This window comes from Falco biarmicus, chromosome 13 (assembly GCF_023638135.1).
Source record: "Falco biarmicus isolate bFalBia1 chromosome 13, bFalBia1.pri, whole genome shotgun sequence".
In the NCBI taxonomy this organism is placed as follows: domain Eukaryota; kingdom Metazoa; phylum Chordata; class Aves; order Falconiformes; family Falconidae; genus Falco; species Falco biarmicus.
The window spans coordinates 764843-780745 of NC_079300.1; the positions used below are offsets into that span (position 1 = coordinate 764843).

At 42.5% G+C, this 15903-nt stretch overlaps 1 protein-coding gene and 1 long non-coding RNA gene across 21 annotated transcripts in view; one reads left to right on the forward strand and one right to left on the reverse strand.

The window, feature by feature from the left end:
- The window catches only part of MED12L (mediator complex subunit 12L), a 150499-nt gene that overhangs the window by 112190 nt on the left and 22406 nt on the right, over positions 1–15903 (forward strand). For 14 of the 20 annotated variants that reach the window (XR_008825248.1, XR_008825246.1, XR_008825247.1 and 11 more), the window contains 12 exons: positions 1673–1814; positions 2660–2795; positions 3510–3611; positions 5319–5432; positions 7001–7120; positions 8554–8753; positions 9303–9491; positions 10450–10524; positions 10648–10838; positions 11165–11326; positions 13904–14015; positions 15178–15267. Coding sequence is in view for 16 of the 20 variants with exons in the window: in XM_056359005.1 (XP_056214980.1) it covers positions 1673–1814; positions 2660–2795; positions 3510–3611; positions 5319–5432; positions 7001–7120; positions 8554–8753; positions 9303–9491; positions 10450–10524; positions 10648–10838; positions 11165–11326; positions 13904–14015; positions 15178–15267 (1633 nt within the window). In the remaining 4 variants the exon portion in view is untranslated. The remainder of the gene's footprint in view (positions 1–1672; positions 1815–2659; positions 2796–3509; positions 3612–5318; positions 5433–7000; positions 7121–8553; positions 8754–9302; positions 9492–10449; positions 10525–10647; positions 10839–11164; positions 11327–13903; positions 14016–15177; positions 15268–15903) is intronic. The other 6 variants (XM_056359000.1, XM_056359001.1, XM_056359003.1 and 3 more) reach the window with 3 other exon arrangements.
- On the reverse strand, positions 2574–5312 carry LOC130158349 (uncharacterized). The gene is made up of 2 exons (XR_008825253.1): positions 5166–5312; positions 2574–2792 (listed from the first exon to the last, which is right to left on the reverse strand). It is a non-coding gene; the product is annotated as an uncharacterized LOC130158349 (long non-coding RNA).

Genomic DNA, 15903 nt, shown 5'->3' on the forward strand with positions numbered 1-15903 from the left:
TCCCTTGCGCAAACTGCAGCACTGCAGTGTTGAGACTGTTGTACCCTGGTTTTCTGTGCTGCAGTCAGTGGTGCAGGGTGAAACATACACTGATTTTTGGATCGGTGGGAGCTTTTACCCCTGCTCCCAGCACCTCTGCTGCTCTTACACAATCAAAACCAGCAGAACCTGGTGTTCTGCTCTGATTCTGTTCCAATTTTTATTCGGAAGTTCTTGGGCATGATTGTTAGGCCTAGGTGCAGCAGTAGCTGGCAGTCTTTTTTAAAAGGTTGCTGACAGACCACAAAACTTAAGGAAAACTGGGGGGGGGTTCTTTTCTGATTGATTCCTCCCCAAAGTGTGTGCAGTTCTATGTCCTTCACCCTGGCCTCAGTATGAAGCCACTTTGAAATGTCCAGAGCAGGTCCAGAGGAGGCCAGGAAGATGCTCGGAGGGCTGGAGCCCCTCTGGTGTGCGACAGGCTGAGGGTTGGGGTTGCTCAGCCTGCAGAAGGGAAGGCTCCGGGGACACCTTAGAGCAGCTTCCAGTGCCTGAAGGGGAATGGCTTGCAGCTGGAGGAGGGGACAGTCAGGTTAAAGGAAGAAATTCTGTGCTGTGGGGGTGGGAGGCGCTGGCCCAGGCTGCCCAGAGCAGCTGTGGGTGCCCCGTCCCTGGCAGGGCTCAAGGCCAGGCTGGACGGGGCTCTGGGCAACCTGGGCTGGGGGGAGGTGGCCCTGCCCGGGGCAGGGGGCTGGAGCTAGGTGGGCTTTAAGGGCCCTGTCGACACAAACCAGTCTGTGAATCTATGAAATGTGGCGCATCCTTGGCAGAGCAGAGCAGCTGAGAGGAAGCAGTTTTGTAAGGACAACAAAAGGGAACATCTAAATGTGGCCAAACAAGTTTCACTGTGGAGCAGAGGAAAAATAACTTGCACTGGGATGAGTCAAGTCTTCTCTGTTTTTTAAGATGTTATGTAACTCTGAATCATACACTGAATCACACAGTATGCAATCTATGAAGTAAAATTCATTAATGCCAACTGATTTTGTGACTCTTCTCCCACCTAAACAGTAGGGCTGGCCTGGCATGGAGAGGGCTCCTGCAGTGAGACCTCGGTGGTGGCCTGGGACTGGGGAGGTGTGCACCACGCGTACCATGTTTCCATGACATTTTTGCGTGAAAGAGGATGGAGCTGCTGTTGGTGCAGCAGCGCTGGGGGAAGGCCAGAGCATGCCCCCGTAGAGAGGGCAGGTCATCTGCCGTGGTGGGCTGCAGGCAGCAGGGTTTGGGTGCTCTGGTCCTTTTCCTGAGCAGCTCTGCGCAGGAACTCAGGGTGTGCAGGGTAGGGTTTACACAAAATAAAGACCCTATGCTACTGTAGGTTGGATGGATGCAAGTTAGGGATACAGGTCACATACTGGTGGTTTATTTTCTAGATGCTCTAGTTGTCCACCACTGAGTTAACACTAGGTTATATCATAGAATCACAGAATGGTTTAGGTTGGAAGGGACCTTAAAGATTGTCTAGTTCCTATATGTTGTATGTACAGTAGCATAACCACATTTAGACATAATTCCCCACCTTAAGTAAGGAAACACTGGTTCTTCTGCCAGGCACTGATCTGCTTTGACCTAAACATGTATTGTTCATGAAAGGTCCTGCTTCTGTACTAATTTTTCTCTTCTTTCCTAGGATTAATGACATAGCAAACCTTTGCGCAGAGCTGACAGCATGCTGCACGGTGCTTAGCTCAGAGTGGTTAGGGGTCGTAAAAGCTCTTTGCTGCTCTTCAAATCATGTCTGGGGTTTCAATGATCTGCTCTGCAGTGTGGATGTAAGTTCAATGTCTTCCAAAATACCTGTTAAACCTATTTGCCTAGGGTGTGCTTAGAGGTGTACTAACTTTTCTGTTCAATACAAAGTGCGGAGGACAAATTTAGTCCTGTATCCATTTAAGTTTTCAAGGCTTTTAATGAGATTTCTGGTTGATTTTTATTCTTCCCTACATCTTCAGGGTTAATGTAGAATTTGGGTAGTGCTTAGAACTTTCTCTTTGTAACTTTTTGTTCTTTATTATGAAGTGATACAGTATATCAGAGATACTCTTCAAAAGGAGCAGGCATGTCCATTTATTTTTTTCTGAAATGCTGATGGATGTGTAAATAACTACCTCTGTTTTAAAGAGCCTGTTTTGGTGTTGCCTCTCAGATTGTAGAAGGGGTGGTACACTTTGCTGTTTCTTACTCTCCTGGTGTAAGTTACCATCGTCCTGTTAAAGTTAGCAGGATTATAGTGATTAATGTTATCTAATATCTGATTCAATGTATTTACTTATAGTTTGATTATGTATGCCTTTAGGAACAGATTGAAGTTGTATACGTTGGGGATATAGTCTTGTCGTAAAGCTAAGGAATGAGTATCAGTGTTATCTGGTTTTATAGAACTATAAAATTTTCTCAAGTTTTCGTAAGGCTAATGTTTTTTACTTCAGAATTCATGGTATTTGAAATAGGTATTTGTTAAAGTCAAGAACTATCAGTATTTGCCATAAAATGTTTGGGAAATGCATTAAAATGTAGAGACAAATGCTTCTTGGGTAAACGTTTAACTGTTTATTCTGATAGTTAATTCCTTAATAATCATGGCTATGGTGTGTGCAGTTAATGTGAAGCCTTGCAGTGTTTTTCCTTCAAGGTGAGTGACCTGTCGTTCCATGATTCCCTGGCCACTTTCGTTGCTATACTGATCGCCCGGCAGTGCTTTTCTTTGGAAGACGTAGTTCAGCATGTTGCACTGCCTTCTCTTCTTGCAGCTGGTAAGAAAATACCAGGAGAAAAACTTAAAATTAATTAAGGCTTCTAAAGAAGTCTTCATTGATTGAATAAGTAGTGTGTTCTGAACTGCGTTCTTGTATGAAATGCCACCCATTGTGCATTGCAGCATGTGTGTCCCTGCAGTTCCCAAAAGGAGCGAAGCCAAGTTAGATCAGAGAACACACCTTGACAAGTGGAGAGCTGCTGACAGTGCACTATCCCTTTGTATTTTGCAACACACGCTTCTGCTCACAACTCTTTTCTGCTTCGTGCTATATGCTCAGATATCTGCTGGTTCTACTCAGGCTGTGCTTTTCCTTCTGGCATCAGTCTGCCTGATGTTGGCATTTTCCCTCTGACATCATTGACTTTGCCTCCAGCCTTGCAGTACCGTAGCTGTGGTCGTCTTTGTTAGCCACTTCACACATTTCTTTTCACTTTCTGCTTGAATTTGTGTCTTATTTCTGCTTTGACTGTCAAAACCCATTTTAACCATGTATTCTTTTCTGCTGTTAATTAGGTCTCTTGCTTAACCAAAAATGGTATTACTCTTTCCTGGTTTTTATTGGCTCAAGGTCATAAATGCTGATTCCTGTTTACGAAATTATTGTATTCACGCTTAAAATGGGGCTGTGACGTAGAGCATTTCCAGGCCTGTCACTGGGACTTGGGAGGTCCTGGGCAGATGCCTTATGTCCGTGTCCCATCTCCCGTAGCCTGTGGAGATCCAGATGCCGAGCCTGGGGCAAGGATGACCTGTCGGTTACTCCTGCACCTCTTCAGGACACCCCAGGTCTGCCTCTTTTCCCAGGGAACAGGTAAGTTGCCTGCTGTGTGGTCCTTTCACTTCAGAAAGTGAACCCAGATGTTTTTGATGGCTTTAGATTTCATGTGTGCAAGTTGAAATGATAACCTGTTTAAAATTACACATTTCACCAGCGGAAAGTTGATACATACTATTCTTACATGTTTCAGAAACATTTTATATGCATGTAACGCTATAGAAGCTTGCTGAAACTTACTCATTCGCAACACCTGGCCACCCAGGTGTGGCATAACGTTGACATAAAACTCAGTCATACTAATATTACATCTTTAAAAAGAACATTAAATTTTAACATAGTATCTGTGTACACTTCAGCAAAGAGGAATACATTTGGAAGCACTGTTCTCTCCTGATAGTTCTCATTTATTTTGGAACTTCATTGAAACAGTCGTGTGAGCCTGGGACCCGTTAATACTGGTTTTGTGCCAGTGCTGCTGTTGGCAGTACCTATCATAGTCCCCACCTTCCTTCATACTAAGTACTGTTGGGGCAGTGACAGCTTGTGTAGTGGATCATCTCTCAGTGTTACAAAAACTAATAGGGATAATACACATCATGCAGTTTAGTAGCCTTGCATGTAAATTGAAATTAAATGCAATTTTAAATAGGGTATAATAAAGCATCTGGTCCAACAGAAGAAACATGAGGAAATTAGTTCTCAGCATGTTTTAATGTAGTTCTCTTTCCTTTCAAATTTGAATATTTTGTGGTCTGACCTGTGTGTTTTAGCCACAGACCAAAAGAGGAAGGAAAAAGGCAAGGACAAAGCACCCAACAATTAAAAGGAAACAAGCCTGGAAATAACCTGTGTTTTTTTTTACTTATAAGTATTTCAGCAAATTTGATGACAAGACAATTTCTATGGGAAAATGAAATTGAAAGCTAAAAAAAAATAATTCAGCTCTTAAGTGTGGTGTCAGATTCTTCCATCTAGAAGTAATATTAGTTTCTTTTTTGACCAGAAATAAATAAGCTTTTATTGCAATTTAAGCAAAACAAGTAAGAGCTGTGAAGAATGCCGTCTGAGTAATGTAAGTATGTTACATGGTCCCAGGCTTCCCTAGAAATAAGAGTGGATTTGAATGGGTAGGGAAAATCATGTCTGAACTCTAGGAAGCAGTACAAATCAAGCAAAACATGACCATGTTACTGACTTTTCTTACGTATGCCTCCATTAGGCACCTCAGAAAGGTGGTAGATTCATCCATTTTCCCTCCCTCCCTCCCTTCTCCTTCAAGTTAGAAACTAAGTACTCACTGACATCTTTTGCAGTCTGCTTGTGAGCTGCAGAATTAGGCTTAACTGTGCAACAGGCGTTTATATTAATTGATTTTGCCTCATTTGTTGCGAAGACTGGGTGAGGGAAGTAATTTCCTAAATCTGTGAAGTCAAAACCAAAATACACTTCAGTGTCCTGTTTTGGTTAAGTTTACTGTTTGCATGGACCCAGTGAAACAACAGGTTCCTTTTTATATTGAAATGATCACAGCGTATTCTGATGTTAATATAGCCTAACCGTGTATCCCAGCTGGTTTCAGTGACTCACCTGTTGGTCTGCAGTTTCAGTTTCAGAAAATTCAGTTCTTCATTCAGTTATTGTACTTCAGTAGCTATTCTAGATGAGAAGGATTTTGTAGAAAAGACATTTTAGTTGGTGAGTAACAGTAATTTTCTACAAGGTTTACTCTTCTTTCCGTAGGGAAATTATTCCCCGGAATTCGTTCTTCTTGTGATCGTCACCTCTTGGCTGCTGCTCACAACAGTATAGAAGTGGGAGCTGTGTTTGCGGTTTTAAAAGCAATTTTGATGCTTGGTAAGGTTATGCAGTCATGTGTAATGTTTTTGTTCTAGTGTTTGGGTAAAAAACAGATCGTGCTAGTTCACTTCCCTAGCAATGCTCCTGGGAAAGGAAAACCCTGAGGACAAGAGAAAAATGTGGATGCTCTGGGTGCTTCTGTAGCGTGTGAGTAGTGTTTCCCCCACAGGTCAAGAGATAGAATTTTTCTCTGGTGAGTCAGCCCCAGCTGACAAGGCTTTAAGCAGATGTGACTGTCACATTTTGACCCCTACCCTGCCACCAAGTCCCAGTACATTTCAAACTCAGGCAAGTCCCTCTCAAATATAGAGAGGCAATATGGTCTCGAATAATTTTTCCCACCTTTTTCTGTGTTTTACCACAAATCATGTGTCTGTCACTGTGGAAGTCGTAACAGAATCACTGCTAAGCAACTCTCCATGAATGACAAGTGCATTGTTTTTTCAAATAAGTAACTGTCTCAGAGCTTTGGTTTGGCATTAAGTTCAGTTAAAGCTCTTGTGACCTATAGCGCAACATCTTCCAGATGTGGACATACCCACAGAGGTATACCTCCACCTGGAGTGCCATTATTGCTGGCCGGTGTCTCAGAACTGTCTCAAAAACCCCATGATCCTTAATGATGTGACTACATTGTGAAAGATTTTAAAGGCATAGCTATCTGGGATGGACTGATGGATTTGAGAGTGAGTTTGAGATATGTTTATGGCTATTATCTACGTTCTCTTGCTATTGAGAGTGCTGAGATTTGCTATTTTTCTTCATTAATGGTGCATAGTGTGAATAGCTGTTGTTTCACCTCTGTGCAGGGATGTGGTTTGGATAGGGTCTGGTGCAGGGTGATGGGAAGGAATATTTGGGCACACAGTTGATTTGTGCCTTTGCTGCAGCACATCTCCTCCTACACCCAGAACGTTATATTTGGAGATGTCTCTTGCCAGCACCTGACATTAGCTATTTAAAAATTCTACTTGTTTTACTGAGGAAAAGCATCAGATAAATGATTGTTGTTCCAGTTCTGTGCTGAGGAAGCTTTGTGAGTAACAATCTGTGTTAGAAAAAAAATAATCTCTGCTCACAGTGAAAGATGGTGCTGCAGTAATCTGCTCCTGGGTGTACTAAACCTCTTCACAAGTTTTATCAAAGTGTTCTGGGATGGCTTTAGCTTCATGCTTAGTATCAGTCTCTTCGTTGTATTGTTTGCCTGCCAGGTTCTTCTCTCTTGTCCTTCACAGGTACAGATCTGGGCTTGATGTAGCTGTGCTCACAACCTCATGAGATGCTTGAGCGTAGGGAGGGCGTGGATGGGCTGCTCACTGCTGCCGTCTGTTCACATGTGTTGGGCACAGGCTCCCGTCAGGTTGTTTCCCGCAGTCTTTGCTTGTCCTGGGCTTTGGGACCTGCAGGGCTTGATGTGACCTCCCTGCCAGCCCTTGGGTCAGGGGTACGGGGGGGGTTGGATTTACTTGGATTTTGGGGGAACTGAGGGATTTTAACTGCTTTCCCTTCCCAGGGTATGTTCTGTTGCTTTGCGATTGGCCTACTTAAAAATGGTTTCTGTTCAGGCTCCGGAGTGACAAGGCTGTTCGCTCAGCCTCTCCCCTCCCCGTCAGGAGTTATTCCTTGTGCTGCATCTGGCCGTGTGGACTCGGGGCAGGAGCGTGCCCGGTGTAGTGGAGAGCGGGGTGAGCCGGCTGGGGGGCCGGTCCCAGTCACTGCTGTCTGCTGCAAGCTGTCACTTGGTCAGTGCTCTGGCTTTGACAAGCTGTCAAATACAAGTTCGGCCTTGTGAAAAGGAGGGTTGTATGCTGTTTATTTAGGAGTAACTCTTTTAAGTGGTACAAACCAGGGTGCGGGCGCAGGTGTTGGCAGTTTTTCTTAGCAGTAACTCTACTAAATCCTCATTATTATTTTACTCTTTGTCCAGAGCAATGCAGTACCAGGGAACACAGAAACAGTGATGGGAGAACTGAGTGCACAGGAAGACCTAGTGCACCCTGGTGCTTCAGGCACTCTGTGTAAATATATAGTAGTCTGGGGATGTGGCTACAGCTGCTGAAAGGCTGTTGGTCTCCTTGGTGCAGTAGTTTGAAATATTTTGCTGGTAGTTGTAGATTTTAGCAAAAAATCCTAGCATATGTGTAACCAGAGGCCGTGGTGTGAATGTGTGTGCTTGAGTAGCTGAAGCCAGCCATTTAGTCTTGTCACGTTGTGTTAGTTGTTGATCTTGACAGTAAACTGAGGGGTTTTCTGAGGGATGACTATCGTGTATGGTGCATCAGTTAAGATCCTCAGGAGTTTCTGCTAACTTAAAACATTAGGCTTTGTTAGCCTGCTTCTCGTGCACGTTCCTGGATGGCCTTGCAGCATCTGGGGTGTTACTGTGTGCAGCATTTTGGGCTGGTTTCCCCACTGCCACATGCTGTAGTTGCATCTTCCTTGTCTGAGGTTTCAGGCCCGTAAACACGTAAAATGCAACCTGCTCCAGGTCTGATTTTTTTTTGGCGTTGTTTCCAAAGTACTTTTTCATTGCTTTTCCAGTCACCCCTGTTGGTGTCAGGTAGATGGTGGTTTTAGAGTTGTGCCGGTGCCGTGCAGAGAGAAGGGGCTCACCAGTGTTTGCCAGGCTCCCACAGCGTGCTCTGCCTCTTTCCATTCCCAGGAAGATGAGTCTCTCTTGTCAAGAGGTTCATGGTAAGGTGGGCCAAGGGGCCACTGTTCGAACCATGTTGCTTGATCTGTGGACTGTTAATAAAGAGAGAAGGCTTGGAAAAGGGGCATCTTAGAAGACTGAGTAACCCAACTCTTCCTTACCTGCCAAAGCAATTCCGCATGCTCAGCAGACTTTTTCCTGTTGAGCACATAGTGGCTTTATTTGTGTTTGATTTGTGTAAACCTTTTCCTACTTCTGAAACATCCATTAAAAAGATGCAAAATGAACAAGTGGACAATACTTTGAACATGGTGGCTTTCAGAGTCACTGCTGCCCTTACGAATGCGACTGCCTCTCTCCTCAGCTGGCCTGTACCTCTGAAGATCCCCTGGGCGGGTAAGCGGTCGGGGGGTGTGGGGGCTTGGGTAGAAGTTCACCCTGTGCTTCTGTGCTTCTGCTGTGCAGGTGATGCTGAAATTGGCAGCAACAATGTCAACTCCTTGAAGAGTGAAGACTTCCATATGAGAGGCTTATTAGATGAACTCAATGAGGATGAAATCTGGGGTTCCTCTCACCCTTTGAAATCATGCGGAAAAGCTGTTTCCATAGAAACTGCTAGTCTAAGCGAGTATGCTAGATATGTGCTAAGAACAATTTGCCAGCAGGTAACCTCTAAAACAACTCTTCTGTCTTAATTTGGAGAAACAATGGTTTTTTATTTGAAAAGTGTAACATGTGTTTTGATGCAAAATGAACATTGAAGTATGCCAGTATTTGAGTTCTGTTTGGGTTTCCTGATTTTCACGATTCAAACACATAGTGTGTTACTGCGGGGAGGGGGAATTGCTTTAGTTAGTTATTAGCATCTCCCTGCACTTTGTCAGAATTGAGCTGTTTTTCCTACCTGAATCTCAAGCCCTTTGAGAGGACAGTAGGATCAGTCCATCAGCTGTCTGCTCAAGGTGCTTTTGCAGTAGCATATTTTTTATTACAAAGTTGCTTTCAAAGTATAGAAGAAATTAATTTTGCAAAGCCTGTTAACAGTCTTAAACTTTCAGGTGGTACTGAATGACAGAAGACATTTCTAATCTCGCATGTTGCGTGAACCATACTTAAAAGTTTTGCACATGGAAAAATCAATTTTCCGTTTAGCTTACCAAAAGTCAATATTGCCTTCAAACTGTCTTGTGAATCTGTTGTCTGATTACTTACAGGAATGGGTTGGAGAGCACTGTTTAAAAGAACCTGAGAGGCTGTGCACGGACAAAGATCTTATTTTGGATCCTGTTCTTTCAAACAAGCAAGCACAGAAACTCCTTCAACTTATCTGTTATCCCCATGGTATTAAAGAATGCACCGAGGGTGACAACCCTCAGAGGCAGCATATCAAACGCATACTTCAGGTAATGCTGTGGGGAAAATGTGGAAGAACTACCTGTGATGCACTGACTCTTAACCTGTCATCAGCAGCACCACCATGTGACATTGAATTGCAGTTCCTCGTGCAATCAAGCATTAGATACTTTAAAGATTGTATGTGCTCAGGATCCCCAGTGTCTGTGGTAAATGTTCTATAGTGTGACTTTGGGTGTCTCATTCCTTCTCATTCCACGGTTGTGGGAGAAACAAGCATGCAGCACGCTCATCATTGTCGGTCGTTAGAAAGCCACTGCAAAGGGAGCTGCTTTCAGGGCTGTGCAGGTGGAGATGCCTATTCTCTCAGGAGGGCTCTGTGACTGTACTGTGGGGAAACACACTCCTACTCCATGAAAAAGGCTCCAACACCTTCATGGACAGTGGAAAACTGATCTTTTCTTCAAATTCAGCTGCATTAGGGGCACTTCATTTCTTAAACTACAAAACTTATTTTCTTTGAATAGACCTGTTAAGAATCAAGATGGCAATGTCTGGACCAGGAAAAACAGTGATCAGTGTTCTGCAAAATATCACTGCAGCTGCTGCCTTTCACTGTGCCTAGATGGCCTTGTGCTAAATACGAACAAATCCACTCGGATGGCGATGCCATGGATTGATGTAATTACTAACAAAAGAGCAAATTACTAATTCATATTTAACTAAACTCAGATTTTGCAGAGAGCAAGATTTTTATTCAGAAAAGTTGGTGTGGTTAAAAGTATTAAGTAACAATATTAGCTGCAAAAATGTGGAAGTTAACATACATCCTTCAATAGGCCTGATATTTTGGCCTGTCATTAGACTGTTAAAAAGAGTAGTGATGGTGATGATCTGCTTGTAAGCTGAGGCTTTGACATGTAATGTATGCAATTATGAGATTTTTTTCTTTTTCTTCAGACATGTACAGTGTTGACACTTGTATCTGTAATGTTAATTCTTACCTAGAACTTAGATCAGTGGACTCTCCGGCAGTCTTGGTTGGAGCTGCAACTAATGATCAAACAGTGCATGAAGGAGCCTGTGAGTATTTGTTTTCAAACTTTATTATCTAAATATTTAATGCAAAAAAAGTATGTTAAATTTTAACGTAGTCCATGAACAAACATACCATGAATGTGCTAGTTTACTTATGTTTTACTGTAGGGTTCTGGGTCTGTGGCTGAAATGAACAGCTTGTTGGATAATATTGCAAAGGCGACAATAGAGGTGTTTCAGCAATCCGCTGATCTAAACAATAACTCTTCTAACTCTGGTATAGGCCTCTTCAATCCAAACTCTGTTGGAAATGCTGACACAAGTAATACAAGACAGAATGGTAAAAAGACATTCCTAAGGTATTTTTTGTAGCACCTTTTTAATTATTTTAGCCAACATGATGCTTAATTTTGTGTCAATTGCCTAGACTTTTTTTGCATTTGAAACAGGAATGTACAGAAATGAGTTACCTGAAGGTTACTTCTGTTTATTTTGTTTAACAGTAAATGTAGTTGCTATTCTTGAATTTTCTGGAAACCAGAAATTGTGACTGCTCAGTCCACACTAGTTACTCCAGATGCATTGTGTTAACTGCTTTATTAAAGCAGTTTAGTCTTATAACAGCTAATACTGGTTACAAAACTGCATGGATATTTTGGCTGAAATAAGTTTGTTCTAATTCTAGTTCCTCTGAGCGGCGAGGAGTGTGGCTGGTGGCTCCCTTGATAGCAAAACTGCCTACCTCGGTTCAAGGTAGGGTCTTGAAAGCTGCAGGAGAGGAGCTGGAGAAAGGTCAGCATTTGGGGTCATCTTCTAAGAAGGAAAGAGACAGACAGAAACAAAAAAGGTACGACCTTGGGAAATACCTGTGCACAGAGCTGAAAGGTGTTTTTGAAGGAGGAGTTTACCGAGGACTGGATTTTGGGTTCACAAAACTTCATTGGTTCACTTTTGTGGAGCAAAAAAGTTATCAACCCCAAACAGGGTTCAGGTTTCATTAAATTTGAAGAAATACCATTAGTTTCAGAGGAGGAAGCGTGAAAGCTTTGTAAGACATCTTCTAGTGGTGATTCTGCAGCTTGGTGATGGGAATTATTGGAGATTTCAAAGAACAGTTAGAGCACTTGTTGTCTCTTCTGTTAGACTGCTTTTCTTGCCATTAAGGTCCCGTAATTGTCATGTCGTTTAATTCCTGTTGGGAATTAAGCTTAAGCTCATCTCTAACTTCCCAAGCATGCAAGGTTTTTAGTGACTTAATGGTTATTTAGTAAAATATTCTTCCATCGTGCCTGTATTTTTTTTTGTACTTTCTTAGAGCTATGATAGAAGTTACATTGAATACTATACACAAAAAGGTCTCTTAGCTTCCAATACTGTCTGTCTTTTTGTGAAGCTCTTCCAAAGTACAGTTGTTCAAGAAAGCAAATCACTTCTCAAGAGCTTGCGGTGTTTAATGGTTGTATATGGTCCCACCATAAGTTTCTTGTTTTTACATGTTACTAGCATGTGCTGTCTTTTTTTATCACCTTCAGTGTCGTTCATGCAGTATACTTTCCCCAAGCGTGGAACCAATAATTGGGCTTTGTGTGCTGCATGTATTGATTTTTGACTTCTCGTTGTCATTAAATTCTGTGGAGCTTTTTAAATCTATTGCTATTTTCCAGCCTCTTCCACCTAGCTTATATTCTGTTTAAGGTTAGAAGATTTAATTATATTTTTTTTCTTTCCATCATAACTGCAGTATGCCCATAACGCTGTGTTATGTTGGACTCTCCTAGTTCATCTGGACTGTTTCTTTGATAAGCTTCTTATGTGATATATAAACCTATAGGACTACTGTTCACCATGTTCAGTTTTTGAGTTAGGTATGCTTTGTATTAACTTTATGAAGCCATCTCTTCCTTGTCCTAATTCATCTGCAATACCTGCCTGATCTGTTGTTAGACAGAAGAAGACATCTTGCTTTCTGGATCCCTTTATTAGGTGTGCCTGAGCATTTCAGCACTTTTCTGTTATTCACTGGCTCTTTTGCTACTTGCATCAGTAGAAGGGAACATGGAACCTCTCTCTGTCTTATGTTTCTTTTCCTACGGGAGAGCTCTAATATAGGAAATCTAACCCAAGCCTCTTTCAAGCCGAAATAAAATGCCTATAGAAACTGTCAAGCCCTTCCTCCACAGTTATTCCTGTGTGCAGAAGTAAAAGCATTTACGAAGTTGTTCTAGTTGTAACAATAAATTACTTCCTTGTGTGCTTTTCAAAGCTTTTCAGTCTCTTCTTGATCAAAACCAAACTTTACTACTCTGTGAGTCACAAACCCAATGAAACTATGGGAAAGTATGAAATTTTATGCAACTTACATAAGATCTGTCTTTCTTTTTTCAGACTCAGCTTTGTGTAGCAGGGCTAGTGATTGCAGTAACTGTCGCAAATTGTAAACTTTTCCTCGCAAAATTAATGAGAAAATGAACAGCTGTTCCTACCGTGATGTTCAGTTTAACATGACTTTTGAAAATGCAGGCTTTCCATTTTGCTCCTTTTATGGGACCTTGAGATTTTGCCATTCCTTTATACTAATTGTCAAGTTAAATGCCTAATGAAAATAACAGTTGAAATGAATACTTGTAATGCATAGACACATGTGTGTGTGGATTTGTATTTATATTGTGCTTATGGATGCATTTAATTGTCAAGGAGCTTGTATATCTAAAACTGCAAAAATCATTGCATGAGCTGTTACTCAAGTCCCTTTGCTGACATTTTTAACTTCCTTCTACTTCACATGTTGTACTTTCAAATTCTTGTTCCTGTATTTCTTCCAGTTTGTCTTAATTTTATGTTTATAGTGGATACACATCAATTTAAATAAAGACTTTGAAAGCCCTCGCATTGGTATGGCATGTCTCCTACAGCCAGCTAAAGCTGCATCTCAGTTTACTTACTAAGCCTGTGTTAGAATTCTAGTGCAGTTTAGGCAGCTGTCATTCTAATCAGTGCTTGTAGGGGAAGCGTACTTGGGATTCACTTCAGACTGCTAACATGGATTAGAAACTTCAGCTGCCTAATCTCCACTAAAATTATATCCCTGGGTTATCAAAGTAGTCTTAAAATGACATGTTCTGTTTCTGAGTCAGGCCTTCAAGTGTCCACGCAATTACTGGTCATTCTCAGTGCCCTGAGCTAGGTGGGTTCTCATTAGTGACATGCATACTATGTGCATTTATGCTGGCTGGTGCGCTGTCTTCTTATGTGCATGTTTTTTTAATTCGTCTGGCAAGGCTTTAATTTACTAAAGCAGAAACAGACATAAATACAGGCAATGCCACTTCCAGGGGAAAAAAGTAGACAAAACAAGGAAGGGAGTGAGGATGGGAAGTATCAAAATCACTTTACTAATTGACTTCTGTATTTGTGTCTGTTAAAGCATGTCTCTTTTGAGTCAGCAACCCTTCCTTTCATTGGTACTTACTTGCCTTAAGGGACAGGATGAGCAACGAGAAGGGCTTCTAACATCGCTGCAGAATCAAGTTAATCAGGTAAAACAAGCGCATAACCATGAGCACCCTTTCTTAGATGTTTTATGTGTCATCAGTTTTCTGTGTATGAGATGGCATAAAACCAGGATAATTGCAGTGCAATGGTGTGCCAAAAGGAACAGTCCAAGGAAGGAAGAATGGGGAGGTCTTTCTTCCTTTTTGAGAGTGAATATATCTTTTTTCTAAAATTGTTACAGAGAAATATAATGAACTTGAGTCTGACTCCAGTTCTTTCCAGGAAAAACAATAAAAGATGTTTGTCCTGAGAGGAACAGTGTTCTCAGTCTCTAGCTTGATCATAAAATGTTTTTATAAGTTTGAAACTTTCCTTCTTTAGGAAAACCCTTAATCTTCTCCAGCTGGCACAGATTAAGGATTTTTTCGTATTTTAAAAAACGATATTGCTAGTCCCAAACTGGCCCCTTGCCTGCAGCTCTCTCCTTGTATCACTTGTGCTTACTCAACAGCCTCTGCTGATTCTGCTCAAGGCTTCCTGCTCCCATCTGATTCATGCTCTAGCCTACAATAGCTCCTTAGGACTGTCTTTAAAAGAATATATACGATGCCCAGTGTAGTGTGTCCATGCTTCCTTTTTTCTGTCTTTAGTTTCTGAGTTACTGTGACAGTGAAAGTTGATACCTGTAGGGCCATTATTTTCTCATATTGCCTCCCTGCTCCAGTCCAGGCTATGGCATATGTCAACATCCTAGTTAAATTAATTCCTTTGATGGTGTCCCCCCTCCCCGCCCCCGCCCTGGTGTTACTGCTGCCTGGGTTTTCCTTTTGCTGTATGGTCTCTCCCCTGAAATGCAGCTGGTCCAGGTTCCCTAAGGTTCTGGTCATTTCACACCCAGAGATCCCCCAGATCCTGTTGGGAAGCTGCATCCAGTGCAAGAGGTCTGTTTACTTTCCTGTGGTGAACAGTTAAGTAGGGTGTTTGAAACAATATTTTTAATAAATGTGTAACAAAGCTGCTTATTTTCTTTTTTGCCACAACAGGAAGATCTAGTCACACAATTGATAGCAGATTATCAGGTTTTTACACATTAATGTTTGCTTATTCTGCTCTAAACCTTAAGCAGGCACGAGGATAAAAAAGTTAGTAATCTTTTATGATTCCTTATAGATAATGGTCACAAATACTTCAATTGCTTTTTCTTAGATCCTTAGTAACTGGAGGGAAGAACGGTACCAGGACGATGTTAAAGCTCGGCAAATGATGCATGAAGCTCTACAACTTCGTCTTAACTTGGTAAGAAAACCTTCTGTGGTTTTCCTGATGTTATAAAAAGGTGTAGCAGCTACTCTGGAGTAGGTGGTAAGCAGGAAGCAGCACTGTGTCAGGGCACTGCTGGGGCCGGGGCACAATGAAAGCTGGCAGCTGAGGGGGTCCCTCAGCCCCTCCAGGCATCAGGCTCCTCTGTTGGGATGGGGACAGGCTGAGTCCATGGAAGGACATCAGCCCACGGCAGGGGCTCAGGATCAGGCCCAGCAAGGGGAGCCGGGGTCAGACAAACCCTGGTGTGGCCGGGCAGGGCCATGGGGACAGGCTGAGGCTCCTGACCTGGGGCCCCAGAGCTGGGACCAGGGGGAGCCCCAGTGGGGTTGGCCAGGGACAGCAAGGGCTGTTAGTGCCCCCTCGGCCCTGACGCAGGGGTCTCTACTCCGTTGGCGTTCGTCTCTGCTCTGCCCGTCCCTCTTGTTTCAGCTGATGGCTCTTGGCCATAATGTTTGGACATTGTTCATATAAAATGAATGGGAAGGACAAGCCTATACCTTATTCATGCCTTATTTTTGTGCTGCTTTCTTCCTTTCGGTGTCCCTGGAACCTCAGAAATGCATCATCTTTTTGTGGACATTCCAGACCATTGTCCACTGACGGTTTATC